Here is a 27,676-nt window from a genome sequence, read left to right on the forward strand (position 1 = left end):
GGAAAAAGGCAAATATAATTCCAATCTTTAAAAAAGGGAAGGAGAACCCAGGGAACTACAGACCAGTCAGCCTCACCTCAGTCCCTGGAAAAATCATGGAGCAGGTCCTCAAGGAAAACATTTTGAAGCACTTGGAGGAGAGGAAGATGATCAGGAACAGTCAACATGGATTCACCAAGGGTAAGTCATGCCTGACCAACCTCATTGCCTACTATGATGAGAGAACTGGCTCTGGGGATATGAGGAAAGCCGTGGATGTGATATATCTTGAGTTTAGCAAAGCTTCTGATATGGTCTCCCACAGTATTCTTATCAGCAAGTTAAAAAAGTACAGATTGGATGAATGAACTATAAGGTGGATAGAAAGCTGGCTAGATTGTCAGGTTTAACGGGTAGTGATTAATGGCTCAATGTCTAGTTGGCAGCCAGTATTAAGCGGAGTGCCCCAGGGGTCAGTCCTGGGGCTGGTTTTGTTCAACATATTTATTAATGATCTGGATGATGGGATAGATTGCACCCTCAGCAAGTTCGCAGATTACACTAAACTGGGGTGAGGCAGATACGCTGGAGGGTAGGCATAGGGTACAGAGTGACCTAGACAAATTAGTGGATTGGGCCAAAAGAAATCTGTTGAGGTTCAACAAGGACAAGTGCAGAGTTCTGCACTTAGGAGGGAAGAATCCCATGCACCGCCACAGGATGGGGACCGACTGGCTAAGCAGCAGTTCTTCAGAAAAGGTCCTGGGGATTATAGTGGATGAGAAGCTGGATATGAGTCAGCAGTGTGCCTTTGTTGCCAAGAAGGCTAACGGCATATTGGGCTGCATTAGTAGGAGCATTGCTAGCAGATCGAGGGAAGTTATTATTCCCCTCTATTCGGCACTGGTGAAGCCACATCTGGAGTATTGCGTCCAGTTTTGGGCCCCCCACTAGAGAAAGGATGTGGAGAATTCGAGAGAGTCCAGCAGAGGGCAACAAAAATGATTAGGGGGCTGGGGCACATGAATGATGAGGAGAGGCTGAACGAACTGGGCTTGTTTAGTCTGCAGAAGAGAAGAGTGAGGGGGGATTTGATAGCAGCCCTCAAGTGCCTGAAGGGGGGTTCCAGAGAGGATGGAACTCAGCTGTTCTCACTGGTGGCAGATGACAGAACAACAGGCAATGGTCTCAAGTTGCAGCGGGGGAGGTCTAGGTTGGATATTAGGAAACCCTATTTCACTACGAGGGTGGTGAAGCACTGGAATGGGTTTCCTAGGGAGGTGGTGGAATCTCCATCCTTAGAGGTTTTTGAGGCCCAGATTGACAAAGCCCTGGCTGCGATGATTTAGTTGGGGTTGGTTCTGCTTTGAGCAGGGGGTCAGACTAGATGACCTCCTGAGGTCTCTTCCAACCCTAATCTTCTATGATTCTCTCTGTGCTTCATGAAACTTTGGATCCAAATGGTAAAAGACAGTTGTGCCCAATTTAATCATGGCATCCTTTAGGAGTGTGATCAATGCCACTTAACTAGGGAGCAGTGTTCTAAAAATAGTTTACGTCGGCCACAGGTCACCATAGCTTCCATCTCTGGGATGAAAATCAACCACACTACCAGCAATTTCTACCTGAGTTCTTGTCAAATCTTCGACCTTACTTGGAGTAATTTTACACTTCTCTGGCGTAGAATTCTTCACCAACCACACAACATATCAGTAGTGATAGTGAGGTATAACTCCCCCAACTATGCTCTTTTATGTCTTGAATCTGATGGCACAGATTTGAATTAGGGACTATATTCAGGTGCGGCTTAGAATCCCTGTAAGACACCAAATGTCAGGTATCTATTAAAAATAGGTATCTTTTTGCAGCTATATCACATTCAACATGGATTTCATTTTCTACTCATTTGCAGCATCTCCCAGGGGTGAGCTGAAGAGAAATGTCACTTCCATTTTTCCCATCTCTAACTAGATAGGGATTGCATTTCCCAAATAATAGGCAACATGCACCTGATTAGGAAGCAGATCTTCAGGAGCGACCTCCTGCAGGGCCTGGGCCACAACTGCTTTGGGAGCCAAATGCATGGGTATTTTGCTTAGTTACAAGTCATTTACTAGGGAATCCTCTTCCCAGCCCTTTAGAAAAAATATTGACCTAACCAGTTGAACAGGGGATTGGGATGGTGATGAGGAATAAGGGAATCCCTTTGATTTACCCTAGCTTCTTCTCTTGTTACAGAGGGTGAAATGACATTTTTCCCTATCCCTGCCCTGTTCCTGCTCTTTCTTATAGTTCAATATATTTTAAGTGAGGAAAATGGTTGTAAAAATATCTGCTCTCCAGCACAACCTGAAGCAACATCAGAATAACCGTGATGCTCAGGGTTCGTTTAGACTAGGAAAAATGATGGAGTTTAGGTCAGGTCAAGGGGAAAGCTAATGCCAAACACTGCACCTGGGTTGCATCTGCTCTACAACTATAATTGTCTTTTTACACCAAGATCACTAACTTGAGCAGCCAATGCGATGTACAGTCCTAGTGGCTGTAAGGCACAGGTAGTTTTTGCCTCAGTGTAGCTTGTTGGGAATCAAACCTCTCTCCCCCACCTGGAGCAGATGAACATTCCTGGCTGGACGGGGACACACTCCTATGACTCAAAAGGAAAGCAGCTGATAGAAAAGATCAGAGGACTGACCCCAAAGAAGGTGAGATGCAAAAGGCAGAAGCAGGCAACTCATCTCGTGGAGCTGAGAGACCACAGTGAAGATGCTGCACAGATCACTATGTGAGAATTAGCAAATGTGATTATCTTTTTTAAAAAAATCTTTGCCCAGCCCTAATCAAGGCATTTGTTACAGTTCTCTTATGTGGATTTTCTGATGTCTAATAAGGTGTGAGCTTTTCCCACACTCAGAGCATCCATAAGGTGTCTCACCTGTGTAGATTCTCTGATGTATATTCAGGTCAGAGCTCCGATTGAAGCTTTTCCCACACTAAGAGCATGTGTAGGGCATCTCTCCTATGTGGACTCTACAATGTGAGATAAGTTGTGAATGGTGACGAAAGCTTTTCCCACACTAAGAGCATGTGTAGGGCTTCTCTCCTGTGTGGATTCTCTCATGTGTGATAAGGTTTGAGCGATCATTGAAGCTTTTCCCGCACTTAGAGCACGTGTAGGGTGTCTCTCCTGTGTGGATTCTCTGATGTCTGATAAGGTGTGAGCGCTCCCTGAAACTTTTCCCACACTCAGAGCACGTGTAGGGCATCTCTCCTGTGTGGATTCTATAATGTGAGATAAGTTGTGAGTGCTGACTAAAGCTTTTCCTGCACTCAGAGCACATGTAGGGCGTTTCTCCTGTGTGGATTCTCTCATGTGTGATAAGGTTTGAGCGATCATTGAAGCTTTTCCCGCACTCAGAGCACATGTAGGGCTTCTCGCCTGTGTGGATTCTCTGATGTGTGATAAGGTCTGAACGCTGACTAAAGCTTTTCCTGCACTCAGAGCATCCATAAGGTTTCTCACCCGTGTGGATTCTCCTATGTCTCCTAAGGGCAGAGCTCTGACTGAAGCTTTTCCCGCACTCAGAGCATGTGTAGGGTGTCTCTCCTGTGTGGATTCGCTGATGTGAGTTGAGGCTTGAACTATCAATGAAGCTTTTCCCGCACTCAGAGCACGTGTAGGGCGTCTCTCCTGTGTGGATTCTCTCATGTATGATAAGGTTTGAGCTCCGATTAAAGCTTTTCCCGCACTCAGCGCATGTGTAGGGCGTCGCTCCTGTGTGGATTCTCTGATGTGTGATAAGGTTTGAACGCTGACTAAAGCTTTTCCCGCACTCAGAGCATGTGTAGGGCTTCTCTCCAGTGTGGGTTCTCCAATGTGTGAGAAAGTGTGAGCTCCAACTGAAGCTTTTCCCGCACTCATGGCATGTGTAGAGTCTCCCTTCCAAGTTGATTCTGTCGCGGGTTATAAGGTCTGAGAGGCTACTGAAGTTTTCCTCTGGCATCTCCTGAGTCACACATGATTTTGCTTTTTCTCGGAGTGCACAACTCCCGGAAACATTCCCTTTGGATCTTCCTGATAATGTCCCATGTGGTTCTACTTGCTCAGCATCTTCCTGCTGGGGTTTCTCCTCCTCATTCTCACTCACCATCCCATCACCTGATGGGAGACAGAGAGAATCCAGACATCGGTCACTCCCTGTGCCGGAAAGAAAGGAAATCTCAGAGAGAGGAATGGAAAAAGGGATGAACAAACCAAAATATGTGTGGGAGAGATCAAACCTATCAGGAGCTGATTTTCCCCAAACCCTTCCCCAGAGGAGAGAGGAAGGGATCAGTTTTGGTCTGCATCTCACCAGAACACTCAGGGCAAAGCGAGATCGGGGAGGGACCTGCTGCCAGTTGTCAGTCAGAATAGGTGGGAAGCCATGAGTGACATCTGCCATAATGATTCCATTCTGCAGGGAACTATCCTGAACTTGGAGAGCTCACAGGGTCTTTTTGGGGAATCCCAATTGTTTCCTGCATTCCTAAACAGTTGTTGAGTTGGTTTAACCAATTCCTCACCTGTGAAGGCAGCTTTCAGGAGCACTTCTTTCTCAGAGCCCTGGAGGTCTGGGATCCACGGCTCTTCCCCTCGTTCCAGCTGCGAGATCACATTAGGTTTGGAAAATGGAAATCCTACTCCAGGCAAAGAAAACAAGGGAGGTCAGTGGAATTTGTAGGATACTTGTCACAAAGAATATTCCATGGTTTTAACCCCAGCTCATTTTTAAGCAGTAAAATACCAAGGCCATCTTCCTTGGCTCAAAGTGGAAGGAGGGTTATTATTATTATAAATCATATTCATTACCTTAGTGCCTAAGGACAATCTAACAGTGGGTCCCCATTGTGCTAGGCAAAGTACAAACACAGAATAGTAGATGGCCCATGCCCTGAAGAATTTACAATCTAAATAGACAAGACAGACACAGAATGGGGGAAGGAGTAGAACCCACTGTTAGAATAGAGATATTCAAGCCTGCCTGTAAAGCCTATACTTTAAGAACGTAGGTGTATTTTTATCACTTAGCTAGTTACAGGGGTATAAAAACAAAGAATCAAAATCACAGTCTGCCTGTGTATGGGCCTTCTCTCACTACAATAGTCTGAGGCCTTGTTCTTAGGCTAAGGCCTTTGGTTTAGCAGCAGGGGCAGCCATAAGCTGGGAAGCGTAGGGTCACATCCTCACATCCCAAACCAGTCACATTGAAATAATGTGCTATTGGGCTGTTACGAAGACAATCCTGTCTGGATAGTGCCCATCACCACCAGATAAAGAAACATATTTTAAGATGGTTAAAGAAAACTTAGTTTGATAGCATCCTGTCTGGCAAGAAATCACTTATCAATGGTTGTGGTTGTGAAACCCTCATTTTTGTATTGTTTTATCTTTATGGACACCACTTTTACCTTGTTAATCTGTCTGGTTCTCTAATTGTTTTTGTCTGCTGTAAAATTAATGTTGCTAGGTGTAAGTAAATTACGTAGTGGGATATAATTGGTTAGAGAATTATGTTACAATATGTTAGAATTGGTTAGTTAAATTTCAGTACAATGATTGGTTAAGGCATAGCCGAGAATATTACTATATAAACAAGATCAAACACGAGGGGGAAAGGAAATTGGAATCATGTTTCTTAAAGGGGGGAAACAAGAACAGGGAATGGGGACACAGGCAAGGCTCTGTGGCGTCAGAGCTGGGATGGGGGAAACGGGGAAAACGCTCTGCGGTATCAGAGCTGGGAAGGGAACACTGGGCAGCAGACTCTATCGTGTATAGAGATAATCCCGACTGGTTTGAAGGGCTTCGGAATATGCCTGCTTGGAAACTAACCCCAATAAACATCGCATTCTCTGTGCTTCGAACTACTGGTCTTTTTGCTGCTTGCTGTCTGTGTGACAAGAACCAGGGAAGTGGGAGGGTGAAGGGAAAGCCCGCTAACAAAACTGACATGACCTGATAACCAACAGGTAAGCCTTTAAGGAAGGTTTTAATACACTTTGGAACTGATCAGGGATTCCTATGAGGACTGATGAGGGGGCGATGGTAAATACGTATTTAGAGAGTCTTTTCTTGTTTTATAGCTTTTCCCCATAAGGTGCACTGGCACAATGTCATGGATCCATAGGATCTGTGCAATGCCCTGGCTTTTAAACAGTCCTTGGGAGGTGCCTCTTGAGTGCACTACACCCCCAAGAGGTCCCACTCTTCCACAAGGATAGGCCATGTAGCTTCAACACCTGAGACTGAGCCTCTGGCTTCAAAACTCCTATTTCAACCTGTGAGCTCTACCCAGCAGGTCCAGCTGAACTACACTCCTGTTCAGAGACAGTTCCTCATTCAATGAACAGAGTAAGTTTGTGCTGTGACACTGGGCAGACTTTTAAAACATAGCAGGGTTTATTAGTCAACCGAAACACAGCACTGGAAAGTCCTTAGATTAGCACAGGGAAGCAACAAAGACAATATAGTCCATACTGGCCAATGCCCTTGCGCCCTGCTGCTGTAGAAAACACTTTGGTTTCCTTTCACTGTCCATTTGTCTTCACTCCGGTAGAGCTCCCTGCATCTGCGAGCCCAGTTCTTCCTGCTCCCAAAAGCATAACGAGTCCATGTATGTTTCACTCAGCCAAACGGAGATCCTCCCATGGACAGGTGACAATTATTCCCTTGTCTCTGTCGGGTATTCCACTGATGTAGGTTGGTACCAGCCAGTCCTTAATGACCCATTCATAGCACCCCATGACAGATACATGACAAAACACCTCATGTCGCCCGCTCGTTATAATCATAGCAATACCAATCACAGGGGGAAAATGAGGTGTGTATTGGCATCATACAAGTATCACCAAAATCCCCATCTCTATCACACACACACACTGCTCACAGCCCTTAGAGAGAAAGCAAAGCACAGGAACTGGACGTTAGTCCAGTGAACACAGTAGAGAACAAGCTGCAATCCGCAAACCCTGGTCAAAAAGGAGAGGCATGTGGGTCCCTACCCATAGAGAGGGGCTGGCTAGAGACCTGATACCTGAGAAGCATTCCTTGAGCAGACCATGGAGGCAGGTCAAAGGCTTAGCTACCTCAGAACTGTGACATCGCAAAAGCACATTTTGGGGAATTAGGAAATCTAGTGACTCAGGTGGAATGGGAGGGAGAATTAAACTCCCCCAGAGTGTGAAGAAGGCTGGGGAATTAAACACTAAAATTCAAGAGCAACAGCCTCAAATTCTTCCGGAAAAGGAGAATGTAAGAACAAGAACTGGGCCACGCAACCTCAGGAGGGACAGGCTCAAAGATCCAAGGAGCCTGGAGGGAAGACAGCTTCTGGTTGCTGCACATGGGGAGAGGGGGGACAAGACTCTCTACAAACTCTCACTCCTGTTGACCCCGACCTGATTTTATGATCTATGACCTAGTCACATGTCTTGTGGGCAATTTTATACTCGCTAGAGGTAAAATGTCATTATCAAAGTATTGCTTATTAGCTTGGAACATGCATGGAGGGGCAAGGAGGTGATCATAAATAAATGGGTTATTAAGGGCAGGGACTACACTACAGCCGGGATCGACGCTCTGAGATCGATCCACCGGAGGTCGATGTAACGGGTGTAGTAAAGACCTGCCAACTCGACTGCAGATCGCTTTCCAATCTACCCCTGTACTGTACCCCTGACGAGAAGATTAAGGTAAGTGACCCTGCGGTAACTCGACCTAAGGTACATCGACTCCAGCTACGTTATTCACGTAGCTGGAGTTGCGCAGCATAGGTTGACTTACCGCGGTACTGTAGACATAGCATAAGCTTGCTACAGTTCAGGGCCTTATATTAGGTTGAGGCTTTGTGGGAGTAGTTATGCTGAAGTCTGGGATTTATCTAAATAGGCCTAAGGGGAGAATCCCAGGTCAGATATTTTGCACCCTCATTTTGAGAGACTAACGAGGAACCACAAACAGGTTCAATACGCCACAGGATTCTGGGGCAGACTTTAGCAATTAGGCTGCTATGAAGTATCTTAGCAGTTGGACTGCATTCATATATTGGAATTATTAATAAATAAGCGACCTACATCATGAGTATTAATGCTTGTGCTTAATTATGAACTTCCCAAAGGCTAAATATGGTTTGGGGCAGCTATTGACATTATTATAATCAGAGTAAAGGAGCAGATATGGTATATCGCCATCCTATTATCATAAGAAAGCGGAGTAAATACCTCTCCTAGTTACCATTTTTTCATTTTGTCGGGTCCCTGAGACAGTGTATACTGAAACAGGGTGGATGCTCTCCCTTGCCCCTCAAATTTTGTTTCCAATGGTGTCCATAATTTGTAAGTATGCACAGTGCAAGACCCTCTTTATATACTTATCTTACTCTAATCGTTATGTGTATTGATTTTTGCCTATGATTTCAATTATAACTGTCTGTATTAAATCAAGTTTCTGTGTGTTTCACCAAATTCCATCTCCTCCATTAACTTTGAGTAGCCATGTACAAGGGCAAACTGTACCCCAATATGTAATCTTATAGGTGTAAAAATTGTACAGGCTACACTACCACCCTGTGACATCATCAACCAAGTGCCCATTTGTGCCTGGGTAGTCACCCTGCTATGAGAGGGAGGAATGCAGCAAGGACTCAGGATGGTTAGCCAGGGACGCTGTGCCTAGAGATGGGGAGGTTATACGGAGAGGGGGGTAATGAGTGGGAGAGGGAGGTCAAGAGTTAAAATAATAATATTTGGGGGGAAAATGTATAATGAAGTGAAACTGAACAGAAATAAAACTGGAGTGTAGGCTCTAAAGCAACAAGACTTGAGTAGGGATTCGGAGTTAAAGGCCTGGGATCCCCCACAACTCTAGATCCCCAAACCTCTCCTCCCTCCCACTGACCCACCCAGCCCACTTCCTGGGTGCCCTTCCTCCACACTCCCCTCCCCTTCTTCCCATTACTCTCAGCCAGCATCACCTCCCGGCACCTTGGGAACTTCTTGTGTTTCCTCCTCGTCTCTCACTACCTCATCCCTCCCTGCCCCTTCTTACCTCGAATCCTGCACACACCCTCCCCATGTCCTGGCACCCCAGAATTATCTACTCCCCCCTTCTCTTTCCCTCCCACGGCTCTGTTCTCCCTTCACCCGTGGGGTCCTGAATGGAAACATTATACACTCTCCTATCAAAAGAGGAGCTCATCTGACTGTCACACAAGCCATGCATGAGTCATACACCTATTTACTTAATTTAGAATTCTACAGGCAGTATATTTTCCTCTTAAAATGAGGAAAAGGCATGAAAGCTACAGTTTTTAATGTAGTTATTAATGTAGCCAAGGGTACATTAAATGCAATTTTAAAATGACCGATGGCACCAAAAAGGCACATGTCCAAAAATTATACTAGTGGGTGGGAGATAAGGTAAAAAAAAGAGGGCAAGGAAACTTGTCAAAACGTGTATGATGAATAAAGGTATAAAGTTATTACTACTCAGGTTCTTTAGAGATCCCACAGCTTCTAATAACTGAAGGGACAGGACTCCTTACCCAGCAAGACCACCGTCTCATAGTTCTCCTGCATGACATCCCTGTAGAGGGCTCTCTGACTGGGGTCCAGCAGAGCCCCCTCTTCCCTGGTGAAATACACAGCCACCTCCTCGAAAGTCACCGGCCCCTGAAAGAATAAGAGTCCAACACTCAGTACCTGCTGCACCATTCACAACCCCACTATTCACAGAACAGCAGCACCAGGTAAATGGACGCTCTGGGAGGCACATGTTAACGGTGTCCCACCCCACCTTGCTTAGAGAAGCCAGAAGGCATTAGAAGGTAGAAAGAGAGAACCTTTGTGTCTCCCAGCTGAAAGACGGAAGCAGCATCTTCACATTTATCACATACCTACTAGCCAGAGCTTGATACAGGAGATGGGGCTGTCTCTGGACCCTGCTGGTGGCTCCCTGGTAGGAATCCCAACACTCTCCAAATAAAATATATGGAAGAAAGGGGAATTCAGTAGTAAAGAATATAAGTTAGAAGGTCAGAACTGTAGAAAATTGGTAAGGGAAGCTATCAGAAATCAATGATCAATCAATGAAAATAAGAAAAGTTTTTAAAAGTACATTAAATACAAAATTAATCCTAACAATGGCAGTGGTAAATTACTAGATGGAAATGGCAGAATTATCAAAAATAATGCAGAAGAGGTAAAAGTGTTCAATAAATATTTCTCTCCTGGATTTGGGGAAAAACAGATGATGTACTCATATCATAAGATGTTGATGCCGACACTCTTTCCATTCCAACAGTAACTCACGAGGATGTTAAACAGCAGGTATTACAGTTAGATGTGTTTAAATCAGCGGATCCAGATAACAAGAGTTTTGAAAGACCTGGTGGAGGAGCGTGGTGGACTGTTAATGTTGATTTTAATTAGGACTTGGAACACTGAGGAAATTCCATAAAAGTGGAATAAAGCTAATGCTGTGCCAATATTTAAAAAGTGTAAAAGAGATGGCCCAGCTAATTACAAGAGTGTTAGTTTGAAATTGATACTGGGCAAGAGAATGGAGCAGCCAATACTGGAGTTCATTAATAAAGGATTAAAGGAGGGTAATATAATTAGTACCCGTTAGCAAAAGTGTAGACACAATAGATCCTATCAAACTAACAGGATATCCGTATTGGATGAGATCAAAAGTTTGGTTGCAGCTAATAGTATTGATGTAATATACCTAGACTTCTGTAAGGCATATGACTTGGTTCAGCAGAATATTTTGACTAGAAAGAGACAAAATACACACGGCATATATTAAATAGATTAAAAACAGTGATTGTAAATGGGGAACCATGGTTGAGTGGATTTCTTTCTAGGGGGTTCCCACAAGGATTGGTTCTTGGCTCTGTGCTATTTAACATTCTTATTCATGACCTGGAAGAGAATATAAAATCATCACTGATAAAGTTTGCAGTTGCCACAAAGATTGGGGGTGGTGGGAACTAATGAAGTGTCAGTAGATTCCGGCTCCAGCACTGGGAGTCTGGGAAGTTTTCCCAGCCCTGGCTGGGGGGTTATTTCCTGTTCCACAAAGAGGGGAAGTTCCATTCCCAACTCCTGTGCCTTGAAATTAGGCCCTATCTGACACTACACCCCCATTCAGCATAGTGGTATGAGTATAAAATGATTAGGACATAATTATGAGGTATTTTGTGCAAGATGCGTCATGTGCAGTGTCATTGGAAAAGTTATGATTGGCTGAATATGATTATCCTATTTGTGTGCATGGCTCATGTTTGTATCTGAAGTTATGGATATTGACTCTGTATCTGTATTTCAAATGTGCTTACTCTGGGTAACACCCACAACTAGCCTTTCAGGTACAACAGTGGAATGGAAGAGCTTAGCCTTCCTGTGAATGTTTCAGCCAGCCTATGAGTCATGGCTACTAGGGCCTTGGCTACACTTGCAGCTGTACAGCGCTGTGAGTTAAACCTATCTTTGTACAGCTGAGTAGGGAAAGCGCTGCAGTCTGTCCACACTGACAGCTGCCCAGCGCACTGTCGTGGCCACATTTGCAGCATTTGCTGCGCCATTGGGAGCAGTGCATTATGGGCAGCTATTCCACAGAGCACCTCTTCCCATTCTGGTGCCATGGGTTGTGGGAAGGGGGCGTGGGTGCGGGGCATTCTGGGTCCTGTCCCAACGCCCCGTGATGCATCGCTTCGCATCCCAGAAATCCCTTTGTTTCTGTCCACCTTTGGCGCCATCTTTCAACGGTTTCTGTGCAGCGCGATCTGTCTGCGGGAAATGGAGCCCGAACAGCACGTCACGTTTGGCTGTCGAACTATTCCTTAAGATCCAAAGTGACAGTGAGAGTGAGGAGTCCGACGATGCTATCGAGCCGCGTAACGCGTACGACACGAAATTGCTTGTGGCATTCACGGACATGCTCAGCACCGTGGAACACTGCTTTTGGGCTCGGGAAACAAGCACCGAGTGGTGGGATCACATGGTCATGGAAGTCTGGGATGACGAGCAGTGGCTGCAGAACTTTCAGATGAGAAAAGCCACTTTCATGGGACAGTGTGAGGAGCTCGCCCCCACCCTGCGGTGCAAGGACATGAGATTGAGAGCTGCCCTGCCAGTGGAGAAGCGGGTGGCTATTGCAATCTGGAAGCTGGCAACTCCAGACAGCTACCGATCGGTCGCGAACCAGTTTGGAGTGGGAAAGTCGACCGTTGGAATCGTGTTGATGCAAGTTTGCAGGGCCATTAATTGCATCCTACTCAGAAGAACTGTGACTCTGGGTAACGTGCAGGACATAGTGGATGGCTTTGCACAAATGGGGTTCCCTAACTGTGGAGGGGCAATAGATGGGACGCACATTCCTATTCTGGCACCACCCCACCTAGGATCCGAGTACGTTAATCGGAAGAGGTATTTCTCTATGGTTCTCCAGGTGCTTGTGGATCACCGTGGGTGTTTCACTGACATTAACACAGGCTGGCCCAGAAAGGTGCATGACGCACGCATCTTTCGGCACACTTGGCTGTTCAGGAAGATGCAGGCCTGGACTTTTTTCCCAGAGCGGAAGATCACGGTAGGGGAAGTTGAAATGCCCATTGTGATCCTTGGAGATCCCGCTTACCCGTTAATGCCGTGGCTCATGAAACCCTACACAGGGAGCCTTGACAGCAGCAAGGAACGGTTCAACTACAGGCTGAGCCAGTGCCGAATGACTGTGGAGTGTGCCTTTGGCCGTTTAAACGGTCGCTGGCGATCTCTGTATGGGAAGCTGGACTTGGCCGAAAACAGCATCCCCGCGGTTATATCCATGTGCTGTACCCTCCATAATATTTGTGAAGGGAAGGGTGAAAGCTTCACTCAGGCATGGACCTCCGAGGTTCAACACCTGGAGGCTGAATTTGCACAGCCAGAGAGCAGGGCTATTACAGGGGCCCATCGCGGGGCTGCAAGGATTAGGGATGCCTTGAGGGAGCAATTTGAGGCTGAAAACCAGCAGTGATATCTGGTGCCCTGCACAGGAGTGAAGTTCAGTAGTTCCAATCTTTAGGAATCAGTGTTTGCTAAGCAGACAAGCAGACTTGCAGTGCCTGTTTATTTCCTGGGCTAAGGAGTTTTTTACTTTATGCAATAATAAAGAATGTTTTCAAAGCCAAAAAATCCATGTATTGAAAAGAAAAAAAAAATATTTATTGAAAAGAAACGAGGAGGTGGAGTGGGGAACGGTACAATCACAGATTCGCGTATATCCTGTCTGGTGTGCTGTGCAGTGAGTGCTGCTCTTCAGGATAGCTATACTGCATGGTGATGGGGGTTGAGCGCAGAGGGTAAGGGTTGTGGTTTTCAGGGCTGGGTGGTGAAGATACTGGTGTTGGAGGCAGCTGGTGGCATGAAGAACACGGAAGTTGGGGAAAGTGGGTTGGAGGTGACAGTGGGGCACAACGGAAAGAGTTTTGGGACAAGGGCTGTGGGGGGGGGTGGCGTTTGCGCTTGCGGTACTGCTTCTTCTGCATGGCTACGAGCTCCTGGATAGCGTCTGCTTGGCGCTCCAGGATGCTTATGAGCCGATCCGTGCTTTGCTGCTGGTGCTCCGTGCTTTGCCGCCAGTGCGCTGTGTTTTCCTGGCGGATCCTGCTTTCTCTCTCCCTCCAGTTCTGTGCTTTCTCATTCTCTTTAATAGATTGCCGCATCACTTCTTGCAGCATGTCTTCTTTGCTTTTTCGCGGTCTCTTCCTGAGTCTTTGCAGTCTCTGAGCAGGCGATAAGAGGGACGGCTGAGGTCTCAAGGTTGATGCAGCTGTATAGGCAAAATGCAACATTTAACAGAGGCAGCATTGTTTATACCGGACAGAGTAATGATTTGCCCCGCACTTAAGGAGTAGAAAACACACAGGGTCTACACAATAGCATAATTTTCACATCCGAAACAGAGCACACATATCCCACGGGAGCCTCAAAATGGTGAGTAAGGGGGACTGATTGTTTCAGGGCTGCACTGTCCTCTGGGTTTCTGTGCCTTGGGGAGAGCCAACAGCTGCAGGGGGCACCTACACTGAACACTGTCCTAACATTTTCCACAGGAGTTCGTCCTGGACGATATCTTGCTGCTGAGGGTGACCTGGAAAGCAAGGGAGGGTCTTCTACTGCAAGGCGGCTTCCGCCCTGGCCCATATGCAGCTTGCCTGTGTGCAGCAATGGTCCCCCCGCCCCTTGCGACACAGTGGCGCGGACACGTTAGCCTGGCTGGGACAAGGACCACGGTGGCTCTCCTGATAAACCTGCGCAAGCGCATTGCACACGTTCTGGATGAGACATTCGAGGAGATTACCGAGGCCGATTACCACCATGTGATAAACCACATCAATGCACTATTCCGCATCTAGGCATGCCTGCCTAACCCTCCTCTCCCAAAGAGCCCGCACCGAAAAAATTCCATCCCGAAAAAAAACCCGCTTACCGGGAACCTGCTCTTCTGTTTGTCCTCCACCAAGTACCAGCTGCTGCGACTGGCTACCTTCCTCCTGGCTCGAGAAGAGTTCCTGGCTGCATGGCTCCAGGGATTCCGGGGTGTCTCCATCTGGCCCACCACCCTCACTCCCGTTTTCCTCCTCCTCCTCCCCCCCGCCACACCGGCTCTGAAGTGTCCATGGTGGTGCTCGGAGTATAGGTGGGGTTAACCCCAAGTATCACATCCAGCTCTTTGTAGAATCGGCAAGTCGCAGGGGGAGCACCCGAGCGGCCGTTTGTGTCATGGGCTTTACGTTAGGCACTCCACAGCTCCTTCACTTTAATCCTGCACTGCAGGGCGTCTCAGTCATGGCCCATTTCCATCATGTCCTTTGATACCTTCCCGAAGATATCGTAATTCCTACGGCTGGAGCGCAGCTGGGACTGTATAGCTTCCTCCCCCCAAACACTGATGAGGTCCACCAACTCGCCATTGCTCCATGCTGGGGCTCGCTTGGCGCGTGGAGACATGGTCACCTGGAACGATTTGCTGATAGCACTCCATGCCACGCCGGGCTGAGCAAACAGGAAGGGGATTTTTAAAATTCCCAGGGAATGTAAAGGGCGGGTCACATGGTTGGTTACCTGAGGCCAGGGCAGTAGAGTTTGAACTGATGACCAGAGAGGCTAAAACAGGCATTGTGGGATACTGCCGAATACTTCTGGAGGCCAGTCAGAGCGCATTGGGCGGCCACACTGGCGCCGCAGCGCTGCAGCGCAATACACGCTATTCCTCTCGGGGACGTGGAGTACATACAGCGCTGCAACCACGGAGATACAGCGCTGCAAATGCCTTGCCAGTGTGGACGGGGAGTGAGTTACAGCGCTGGGGGCGCCTTTACAGCGCTGTAACTCACAAGTGTAGCCAAGGCCTATGACTCAGCAGGGCATGCTAGGGCATGTGACCAGACCACATGACACTGAACTCCATTTTGGTACCAATATTTTTCCACAAACTGGACTGGGAACTGAGTTTGGAACAAAGGGTTCCCCCCATATGGAAAAGCTACATAAGATGGGTGTGACATCATCTCTTGGCCTCATTCCCCACACAAGAGAACTCCTGGAACATAAAAACATAATGGAGCAAGTAATTAAGGAAATCATCTGCAAACACTTGGAAGGTGGTAAGGTGATAGGGAATAGCCAGCATGGATTTGTAAAGAACAAATCATGTCAAACCAATCTGATAGCTTTCTTTGATAGGATAACGAGTCTTGTAGATAAGGGAGAAGCGGTGGATGTGGTATACCTAGACTTTAGTAAGGCATTTGATACGGTCTTGCATGATATTCTTATCAATAAACTAGGCAAATACAACTTTGATGGGGCTACTATAAGGTGGGTGCATAACTGGGTGGAAAACCGTACTCAGAGAGTAGTTATTAATGGTTCCCAATCCTGCTTGAAAGGTATAACGAGTGGGGTTCCGCAGGGGTCTGTTTTGGGACCAGCTCTGTTCAATATCTTCATCAACGACTTAGATATTGGCATAGAAAGTATGCTTATCAAGTTTGCAGATGATACCAAACTGGGAGGGATTGCAACTGCTTTGGAGGACAGGGTCATAATTCAAAATGATCTGGACAAATTGGAGAAATGGTCTGAGGTAAACAGGATGAAGTTTAATAAAGACAAATGCAAAGTGCTCCACTTAGGAAGGAACAATCAGTTTCATAAATACAGAATGGGAAGAAACTGTCTAGGAAGGAGTACGGCAGAAAGGGATCTAGGGGTTATAGTGGACCACAAGCTAAATATGAGTTAACAGTATGATGCCGTTGCAAAAAAAGCAAACACGATTCTGGGATGCATTAACAGGTATGTTGTGAGCAAGACACGAGAAGTCATTCTTCCTCTCTACTCTGCGCTGGTTAGGCCTCAACTGGAGTATTGTGTCCAGTTCTGGGCACCGCATTTCTAGAAAGATGTGGAGAAATTGGAGAGAGTCCAGAGAGGAGTAACAAGAATGATTAAAGGTCTAGAGAACATGACCTATGAAGGAAAGCTGAAAGAATTGGGTTTGATTAGTTTGGAAAAGAGAAGACTGAGAGGGGACATAATAGCAGTTTTCAGGTATCTAAAAGGGTGTCATAAGGAGGAGGGAGAAAACTTGTTCATCTTAGCCTCTAAGGATAGAACAAGAAGCAATGGGCTTAAACTGCAGCAAGGGAGGTTTAGGTTGGACATTAGGAAAAAGTTCCTAACTGTCAGGGTGGTTAAACACTGGAATAAATTGCCTAGGGAGGCTGTGGAATCTGCATCTCTGGAGATATTTAAGAGTAGGTTAGACAAATGTCTATCAGGGATGGTCTAGACAGTATTTGGTCGTGCCATGAGGACAGGAGACTGGAGTTAATGATCTCTCGAGATCCCTTCCAGTCCTAGAATCTATGAATCTATTAATAAGAATGGCCATACTGGGTCAGACCAAAGGTCCATCCAACCCAGTATCCTGTCTACCGACAGTGACCAACGCCAGGTGCCCCAGAGGGAGTGAACCTAACAGGTAATGATCAAGTGATCTCTCTCCTGCCGTCCATCTCCACCCTCTGACAAACAGAGGCTAGGGACACCATTCCTTACCCATCCTGGCTAATAGCCATTAATGGACTTAACCTCCATGAATTTATCTACTTCTCTTTTAAACCCTGTTATAGTCCTAGCCTTCACAACCTCCTCAGGCAACGAGTTCCACAGGTTGACTGTGCGCTGTGTGAAGAACTTCCTTTTATTTGTTTTAAACCTGCTGCCCATTCATTTCATTTGGTGACCCCTAGTTCTTATATTATGGGAACAAGTAAATAACTTTTCCTTATTCACTTTCTCCACCTGAGGAAGCACCTGAGGAACAAAGACTGAACTGGGGGAAGTGTTGGTCCCAGGGTAAAGGGATTTCTAGCTTGTGTATGGAAACTTGATGGACTGCTTCTATCATCAGTCAGGGTGAGAAATTGCTAATTCAAATTCTACCCATCTAGTATGTTAGCAAAAACTCAAACTAAGCCTAACTAATCTGCTTTGATTTCTTTGCTATCACTTATCGCTGGGAAATTGGCTGTTGTCTTCTATCTGTCCTTGAGTGGCTTAGGTAAAGCACTCAGGTAGCTTAGTTGGATTCATGGCGTCACCTGCTGTCATGTTGGGTGATAACAGGGCCTGGAGAGGCTGGCTGAATCTCCAGCAAAGCAGTGTGAGAAGGGCCAGCCCAGCTTCAGGGTTAGAGGGCACAGCGGTTCCCAGAAGCCCCCCACACTGCACCCCAGGGTGACAACCCATCACACCCTAGATTACACAAGTCTCAGCAGGTTTGTTAGATCCTGTCCCCTCCCTTTCTCCACCCTAGATAGTTCCTGCCTCCCACCACTTCGAGCAGCTCCCACCCTCCTATACATTTACTGCTCCTCTCCCTCCAAGCAGAACCCATCACCAGCTCCCTGATAATCCTTTACCTTAGCCAGCTCCATTGAAGCCATTTTCTTCCCCCTGGGAGGAGGGGATGATCTGGAGTGAAACGTGGACGTTATTCTGTAGCCTGCCAGGGCGAGAAGGGCAATGTGAGAGACTTCAGACAGGGTTTTTGTCCATTCCACATGCCAATTCCCCCCAGGATTTTCCCTGCTAATGGACATTCTAGGTTCTGCCACACTGTGAAGCACAGAGTGACCTTATTCCAGTAGAGGCCTAACCCCCTCCCACCAGGGTGTAACCCTCTGAGATATGGTGAAACCCTCCCAGTAGCAGAGTCTCTCTGTTACACTTATAAAGTTTGCAGGCGACACCAAGCTGGGAGGGGTTGCAAGTGCTTTGAAGGATAGAATTAAAATTCAAAATGATCTGGACAAACTGGAGAAATTATCTGAAGTACATAGCATGAAATTCAATAAGGATGAATCCAAAGTACTCCACTTAGGAAGGAACAATCAGTTGCACACATAGAAAACGGGAAATGACTGCCTAGGAAGGAGTACTGCGGAAAGGGATCTGCGGGTCATAGTAGATCACAAGCTAAATATGAGTCAACAGAGCTAAACTGTTGCAAAAAAAGCAAGTATCATTCTGGGATGTATTAGCAGGAGTATTGTGAGCAAGACACAAGAAGTAATTCTTACACTCTACTCCGCGCTGATGAGGCCTCAACTGGAACAGTGTGTCCAGTTCTGGGCATCACATTTCAGGAAAGATGTGGACAAATTGGAGAAAGTCCAGAGAAGAGCAACAAAATTGATTAAAGGTCTAGAAAACATAACCTATGAGGGAAGATTGAAAACATTGCGTTTGTTTAGTCTGGAGAAGAGAAGACTGAGAGGGGACATGATCACAGTTTTCAAGTACATAAAAGGTTGTTAGAAGGATGAGGGAGAAAAATTGTTCTTTTTAACCTCTGAGGATAGGACAAGAAGTAATGGGCTTAAATTGCAGCATGGGCGGTTTAGGTTGGACATTAGGAAAAACTTCCTGACTGTCAGAGTGGTTAAGCCCTGGAATAAATTGCCTAGGGAGGTTGTGGAACCTCCATCATTGGGAATTTTTAAAAGCAGGCTGGACAAACACCTCTCAAGGGATGGCCTAGAGATCAGGGGTCTCCAAACTTTATGAGATGAGGGCCATATTAGATTTTTGAAGGGGCTTCGCGGGTCGAAACGACTGTGAAAGAAATTAAATATATGCAAATATATGCAAAATCGTTAAAAAACAACACTATTCTACTGTGTCAGTGTTACATTAAATTCTACATCAGGTATAAAAGTTAATCGATGCAGGTACTGTGAAATCACACAAAATATTTGTCAATACATTAAAAATCGTTTCACTTTTTAAATTTTATTTCTAAAAACTCACACATTTGTATCATACAAATACTGTTTGGTTCTATTAGTGATGTAGTTAAAATGTAACCATTATGAAATTGTTAATTTCCATCTTCTTTACTCCATTTATTGGAGATGTAATTAAGCATCTGGCTTGTATTTTTACTCCTAAGGGAGGGGTCCGTGCCTGCTCGGCTGCAGCAATGACTCTCCCCTAAGTTGGCTCCCCTTCTGGGGGGACACTGGCTCCCAGGGGCACTCACCCCTCTGCACAGCTCAGCTGTGCTGCTGCCCCGTGTGAGCTGCTGCCAGCAGCCCCTCCCCCTGCCTGCTAGGCATGCCTACTCAGCTGTTCACTTCTCCCCTGTTGGTTGGAGGGCTGGACAAATGGAAGCCCCGGGCCGGATCCGGGCCCTGGGCCGTAGTTTGGAGACCCCTGGTCTAGATAATACTTAGTCCTGCATTGAGTGCAGGGGACTGGACTAGCTACCTCTTGAGGTCCCTTCTGTCATATCCTTGGGGGCAGCAGGTTTAGGAAGAAATCACTTGAGACCAGAGAGCAGCAAGCTTACAAAGCAACCATTTATTTACAGACACTCACTGACCTGGCCAGCCAGTTGGAACTGGCTGGCTATCCCCTAATAATCTAACTCAGTTGCCATAGGAACAAAAACCACGACAACCAAATACACAACATATTCCTCCCCCCTTAAATAAGAACATCCCTTAAATAAAACAAACACTAGACTAGAGAAGGAGGGTAGACTGCCTCCATTCCCGGCTAAACCCAGGGAATTATTTTGCCCCATAACCGTGGGTTTGCCCTAGCTAAAGATCCAGCCATTGAGGAGGTCTTCTGTCTCTAGGTGGATTACGGTGAACTTCTGGTGTTGTTGCACCCAAAAGTACCATGGGCGCAGGCCTGACAATGGGCTCAGGGTTCGCAGCGCGAACGGGTGAGGAGGTGGTATCAGCTCATGCCGGGCAAAGGGGTATCTCAGCCGCCGGCAGTAATAGAGGAGAACAGTCAGGAACAGGTGATTCTTGATTCGGGGTCTCGCCAGAAGAGGTGAAGTCAGACAACTCAACTGAAGATGTGTCCTGAGGGCTGGCATGACCTGGCAAGGGCTGATCTACATGTCGCCGCCAGGTGAGATTCTCTGCAGTCCGGACTGTGTAGGAAACAGGTCCTGTTTGAGTGATGATCGTGGCAGGGACCCATTTAGCTCCAGAAGTATAATTCCGAGCCAAAACCGGCTGTCCCGGGCTAAAGGTTCGGTCTTTTGCTCTGGGTGCCCGTCTGATGACTTGATATTGCTGCTGACGTTGCACAATTTGTCAGGGTTCAGAAGGTTTCAGCAGATCAAAGCAAGTGCGCAGCTGTCGTCCCACCATTAGAAAGGCCGGGGATGCCTTGATCGTAGCATGAGGTGTGTTTCTGTAGGAAAGTAAGAAGGTATCCAGACGCTTTGGAATGGAGTGTTGTCCCTGTGCCGATTTCAAAGCTTGTTTAATTGTCTGCACAAATCTTTCAGCTAATCCATTGGTGGATGGATGATATGGTGCTGAAGTGATATGGTGTATTCCATTTGCCTTCATAAAATTTTGAAACTCCTGAGAGACGAACTGCGGTCCGTTGTTGCTCACAAGTTGTTCTGGCAGACCGAAACAACTAAAGAGTCCCCGTAGTTTTTGGATAGTACTCTCTGCAGTAGTGGACTGCATTATAGAGACTTCGGGCCATTTAGAATGGGCATCTACCACCACCAAGAACATGCTTCCTTCAAGGGGCCCAGCGAAGTCAACGTGAATACGTTGCCACGGGTTTTCAGGCCAGTCCCATGGGTGAAGAGGTGCCCACTGGGGTGCATTCCTCACACCCTGACATGACATACAAGCTTTTGCCTTCTCTTCAATAGCACTGTCCAATCCAGGCCACCAAAAATAGCTTAGTGCAATTTCCTTCATGCGCACTATTCCACAGTGACCGGAATGTAGCTGTTCTAACATCTGTGATCTCAGTGGTGGTGGGATAATGACACGTCTCCCCCACAACAAACAACCAGATTGGATCGATAACTCCGCCCCCCTGGATATGTAGGTAACAAGGTCAGGTGAGACCGGAGAGGTGTGTCGAGATTTTCCATGCATCACCAGGTCCATAACTTGGGACAATACTGGGTCAACGCGAGTTGCCTTCTTTATCTGAGTAGCAGTGATGGGTGTATTCTCTACCTGTTCAAAGTAGAAGATTTCCTTTTGGGCACTATCTTGATGTTTGACTGGCAAAGGCAACCTTGAGAGACCATCTGCATTGCCATGCAGAGTGGATTTTCAATATTTAATTCCATAGGTGTGCGCTGAAAGTAACAATGCCCAACGTTGCATACGACTAGCAGCTAATGGGGGAATGCCTGTGTAGGGTCCAAATATTGACATCATAGGTCGATGGTCTGTGAGAAGAGTAAACTTCCGCCCAAACAGGTACTGATGAAACTTCCGAATTCCAAAAACGATTCCCAATGCTTCACGTTCAATTTGGGCATAGTTAGTTTCTGCTTTGCTTAGAGTGCGTGAACCAAAAGCAATAGGTCTCTCTTCTCCCGAAGGCATAATGTGTGACACGACTCCTCCCACTCCATAAGGGGATGCATCGCAGGCCAATTGTAGGGGTAAGGATGGATGAAAGTGCGTTAGAACTTCAGAATTTAGCAATGCATCCTTAGCTTTGTTAAATGCAACATTACAGGCTTCAGTCCACTTCCAGGTCTTGTTCTGCCCAAGGAGTTCGTGAAGTGGTTTTAGCAGTGTGGCTAACTGTGAGATGAACTTTCCATAATAGTTCAAGAGTCCTAAAAACGAGTGCAGCTGGCTAACATTTCGAGGTGGGGGAGCCTCCACAATAGCCTTAACTTTGGCAGGGGCCTTATGAAGACCTGCAGCATCAATGATGTGTCCCAAATATTCAACAGAGGGCTGGAAGAATTCACACTTGTCTTTGTGAACTCGCAGTCCGTACTCTTCCAGTCTTTGTAGGGTAGCCTCTAAATTCTTTAGGTGATCCTCCTCATTCCTTCCAGTGACCAGGATGTCATCCAGATAGCACTGAACTCCTGACAAGCCACACAAGATCTGGTCCATAGCCCTCTGGAACAAGGCGGGAGCAGACGTTATTCCGAAGGGTAGGCGACAGTATCGATAAAGCCCCTTATGAGTCACAATCGTCAACAGCTCTTGAGACTTTTCATCGACGTGCATCTGTAAATACGCTTGACTCATCAATCTTACTGAACTTTTGTCCCCCAGCCAGGCCCGCGAAGAGGTCATCGATGCGGGGAAGCGGGTATTGCTCTGCACACAACACCGGGTTGACAATGACTTTAAAATCACTGCAAATCCGGAGGGCGCCATCTTTCTTCACTATTGGGATGATAGGAGTGGCCCAGGGATTATGGGTAACTTGTATTGGTGACCAGGCGCTCCAGGTCCGCTTCAACTTTTGGCCTGATGGCATATAGCACAGTTCTGGCTTTCAGATATTTTGGTGGACTATCAGGTTTAATGTTCAATGTCACAGTGATTCCCTTCATACTTCCCAGATCCTCTCCAAAACCAGCAGCATGTTTCCTTAGTATAGGGGTCAGACCGGTTTCTTCTTTAGTCATTCGGTGCACTTCTGTCCAGTTCAGCTGAATCTTCCCAAGCCAAGACCTACCTATTAAGGCTCGGTAATTACCTCTCACCACAAACAGTGGCAATTTAACAGCCTGTCCATTGAGCTCCACCTTAACATCAATAGTGCCCAACATGGGCACAGCTTCTCCCGTATACGTCTTCAGAACAGTTTTTGTTGCCTTAAGCGGAAGATGCTGTAGCTTTTCTTTATACACAGTCTCAGAGACCAGCGAGATGGCTGCACCGGTGTCCAGCTCCATGTGTATAGGCTTGCCATCCAACAACGGGGTTACCCAGTATTCATGTGAGCCCACTGCCAAAGACAAAACGTGCAGTGGCACTTCTTCTTGCAATGAGGTGTCACCTTGGTCATCCTGGGTCTGCTCTAGGGTATGCAGGGTTCCCCTTTTGGTCGGCCAGACCACAGACCTCTTTTTCTTTTGTTTACAGGCACACTCAATGTGTCCCTTTTTGCCACAGTGTCGACACACCAGGTCCTTACACCAGCATCCTGATGCCTGGTGACCCGGCTTACCACAGCAGTAACATTCCTGACTCCCCACAGTTTTGTGGGTAGGTTCTTGTGACACCTTATGCACCCTAGGGGATGCACCGATGTATTGCGCCTCCTTTGTAGCCAGTTCCATGGAGACAGCAATATCAACAGCCTTCTGTAAGGTAAGCTGAGCCTCTGTCAATAGGCGCTTCCATATAGCTTCACTGTACAGGCCACACACTAACCTGTCACGCAAGGCATCATTTAACATCTCCTTAAATTCACAGTGTTCTGCAAGCTTTCTCAAAGTTGCTACAAATTGTACAACTGTTTCATCTTCTTTCTGGTCTCTTTTGTGGAACCTATATCTTTCAGCAATTACCAGTGGTTTTGGAGAAAAATGGGACCCCAGGATTTCCACAATGTCACTGTAAGATTTGGTCTCAGGCTTAACAGGGTGTAGTAAGCTGTGTAGCAGGGAGTAGGTTTTAGTCCCTACAACACTTAAGAATACTGGCACCTTCTTCGCTTCTGTAATGTCATTTGCAATAACAAAAAGCTCAAAACGCTCAGTATACACATGCCACTGCCTTATATTCTCATCAAAAGGTTCCAGTGTCCCTGTAAGTGTAGCCATGGTTTTAGTTTCAGTTTCACAGTCAGTGCAAATAAGCAACAGCTAAAAGAGTTTGGTAGAGGTTTTTGTTTCTTTTTCTTTACCTTGACTTCTACTTCCTTCTGTTGCTGGGGCAGCACAGGAATCCCACCCTCGTCGCCACTTTGTCATATCCTTGGGGGCAGCAGGTTTAGGAAGAAATCACTTGAGACCAGAGAGCAGCAAGCTTACAAAGCAACCATTTATTTACAGACACACACTGACCTGGCCAGCCAGTTGGAACTGGCTGGCTATCCCCTAATAATCTAACTCAGTTGCCATAGGAACAAAAACCACAACAACCAAATACACAACACCTTCCAGTTCTATGATTCTATGAACCAAAGGCCAGAGAAGAGCAGAATCAAATGAGTCACTTTGGGGGATTCTCCCTGTCATTGTCCCCAAGGCAGCTGTCTCAGGTTTACAAAGTTGTTTGATTCTACAGCCTTTATACAGTCTCTCCTGGGAGTGCCCCCTTTCAAGGGCTGGGCCCAGCTTTAGCTTTTGACAAGTGTGAACCTGGGGGCTCTGAGACTGGGCCTCCTTGCTTCAGCACACCTTGTTTCTTTCTGTGGCTCCCCAGTGAGTCCAAATGAGTAGATACTCCTGATAGAGACTGTGAACATAAGAACGGCCCACTGCGTCAGACCAATGGTCCATCTAGCTCAGCGGCCAATGCCAGGTGCTTCAGAGGGAATGAACAGAACAGGTAATCATCAAGATATCCATCCCCTGTCACCCATTCCCAGCTTCTGGCAAACAGAAGCTAGAGACACCATCCCTGCCCATCCTGCCTGTGACACTGGCAGATGAGGTGTTAGCTCTTGCAAAAGCCCCCATGTCTTAATTGAACATGGACAAACGCATAGCTGGAATCAGTCTGGCTTTCCTGGGTTAGTATTGTTAAAAAAGGTATTAGAATTATAACAATGTGCTTAGACTTTATTGCATGCTTTATTGAGTTGCTGCCTGGGTTAATATCTGACTAGTTGCATTGTGAGCCTCTCTGGCTATGTAAATCACCAGACAGGAGAGAGACTTTACCTAGGTGAAGTGCTGATTGGCAACAGAATGCATTACATCCTGCCTGGCAGGAAAGGTCCATCAACACCAGATAGACCATTATGGGATATTAAAGAAGAGAAAAGACTGTTGTTGTGCTCTTGACTTCCCATTAGCTGAGTTTCCAGCTCAGAGCACATGGCAGGAAGGGCATAAAAACCCCATACAGAAAGAACTGATTATCTGTATGCTGCTTGGACTCTGGGGGGCAAAGTTTCTAGGCATAAGCAAGAGATCCCCAGCTGCTTAGCTGGGGTTAGTCCTAAAGAATATGTAGGGCTTGCTTATTATAGAAGCTTCTATTACCTTTTGAAATTTAAGACTAACTCGTCTGCATCTATATGATTACCTGCTTTTAACTTTGTAAACAACTCTCGTTTCCTCTTAAATAAATCTTAATGCAGGTTATGACAGGACTGGCTACAAGTGTTGTCTTTGTTGTGAGATCTAAGATTCAATTCACCTAAGGAAGTGACTGGTCCTTAGGGACTGGCAGTAACCTGAACATTGCTGTGATTCGTGGTGTAAGGCAGTGGTTCTCAACCAGGGGTCTGGGCCCCCCTGGGGGGCCATGAGCAGTTATCAGGGGGGCTGCCAAGCAAGGCCAGCATTAGACATGTCAAGGCCCAGGGCAGAAAGCTGAAGTCCCAGCACATGGGGCTGAAGTCCAGGGCCCTGAGCCCCACCACCTGAGGCTAAAGCCAAAGCCTAAACAATGTAGCTTTGTGGGGGCCCCTGTGGCATGGGGCCCCAGGCAGTTGCCCTGCTTGCTACCCCCTAACACCAGCCCTGGCTTTTCTATACAGAAAATCAGTTATTGTGGCCTATGTGGGCCGTCGAGTTTTTATAGCATGTTGGGTGGGGGTGGACTCAGAAAGAAAAAGGTTGAGAACCCCCGGTGTAAGGGACCATCTGTCACAAAGGTGAGATATATGGGATGACCCAAAGGGACTGTCTGTGATTCCATGTTAATGCTGTTACAGTGCCTGCAGCGTTTACACTGGATACTTGGTTGGTGAAATCTACATATAGACCTCACAACCAATTTGGGTTTTCTTCCCTGCTTCTTACCAGTCTGCCTGAGGCTGGTGCTCATGCTCTCGAGTCACTGAAGACAGCGTTACAGAGACTTACGGGTGCAACGCCACCAGCAGCAATTGGCAGCAATGCAGAGCAGGCTTTACAGTGACACCGTGTGGGCCAAATGGTCCATGGACTCAGTCAAGCCCCAGTTCTCCTCCAGTGCACATCAGCATCCCGGCAACCTTCAAGGAGGGTCAAGGCTGCCACTCCTTCAGTGATGATGGATCTGCAGCATAGCATCACCCGCGCTCCATGACCCACCTTGTCTCCTCAGACAGAGGTGAATGACAGAGGGTGCACAACAGATCCTGGGGGGTAGGGAAAGGGATAACAAAACACACCTTCTGGGGGTCACCCCTCAGGAAGTGAAGGTGACAGGCATTGTGGTGGCAGTAAAGGGGGAGGGGAGGGAGTGGGAGCAGCACCCTCAAAGACAATGCTGCCAGTGGGTCGCCCCACCACATCAGGCATGGGGCTGATAGGGGGCCATTCCCTGGGCCTGGGTGCCTGTGAACGGCTATATAAACCCCACGCTGGCACAGAAGGGGTTAAACTGCTGCTTTAGTCTGGACTGGCCCTGTCCCTCCACACCTGCAAACCATGCCAGGACTGGAGCAGGAGTTAATAGGAGAGACCTGCTCTACTCAGAGGGGGGCCACCCTGGGAAGGGAACTGTCTGTGGAGCATCTCCAGCCCCAAAGAGAGGGCTGGCAGCATTCCAGGCTCTGGCCTTCACTGAGGGAGGGTGGGGATCCCCCGGGCTCAAAGAGGGAGCAGGCTGAAACTTGCCCAGGAGACCCAGTCAACTCTGAAGAGGAAAGAGACGCCCCCACGGCTCCCAGAAATAAGAAGGGCCCATATCCTGATGGGCTCTGTCCACAGTTTTTCCTCCCAGCTGTTTCTTTTCTTTCATTCCTTTATTTACCCTTATTTGCCGACAGTTGGCTGTTTTGCTGTGTCATGTGGTACCCCGAGATAGGAAGAAAGTGCCCCAAGGCCTTAGCCAGAGGGTTGAGCCCTCACACACCCCTGGCTCAGAGGGTCTCTGCCAGTCAGGAAGGGGTAGCAACGAGGGAAGACTGGCAGCTGATAATTGGAGGGGTGAAGAGGTTTGGGGTATGGTGGGGGGCAGAAGCAGCTGGGACTGGATAACCTGGGGCTGGGCAGTCTCCATAGGATTAATGAAGGTGTCAGTGACTAGATGAATGTTCAGTAAATACGCAGAAAGTGATGGCTCCCCATCCCTACCTGCCATTCACACATGGAGTAAAGCCCTGGGCAAGGCAACTTTAAAGAGTCTACACTACAGGATTAATTCGAATTTATATAATTCGAATTTAGGAAACC

The 27,676-nt window shown here is 47.1% G+C and overlaps 1 protein-coding gene across 1 annotated transcript in view; it reads right to left on the reverse strand.

The window, feature by feature from the left end:
* Positions 1–2,831: 2,831 nt before the first annotated feature.
* LOC135889397 (zinc finger protein 208-like) overlaps positions 2,832–27,676 on the reverse strand; it is a 685,678-nt gene continuing 660,833 nt past the window's right edge. Inside the window, 1 exon segment of the mRNA XM_065417266.1 lies at positions 2,832–3,915. Within this exon segment, the coding sequence (XP_065273338.1) occupies positions 2,832–3,915 (1,084 nt within the window).

The sequence above is a fragment of the Emys orbicularis genome, chromosome 15 (assembly GCF_028017835.1).
Source record: "Emys orbicularis isolate rEmyOrb1 chromosome 15, rEmyOrb1.hap1, whole genome shotgun sequence".
Classification (NCBI taxonomy): Eukaryota; Metazoa; Chordata; order Testudines; family Emydidae; genus Emys; species Emys orbicularis.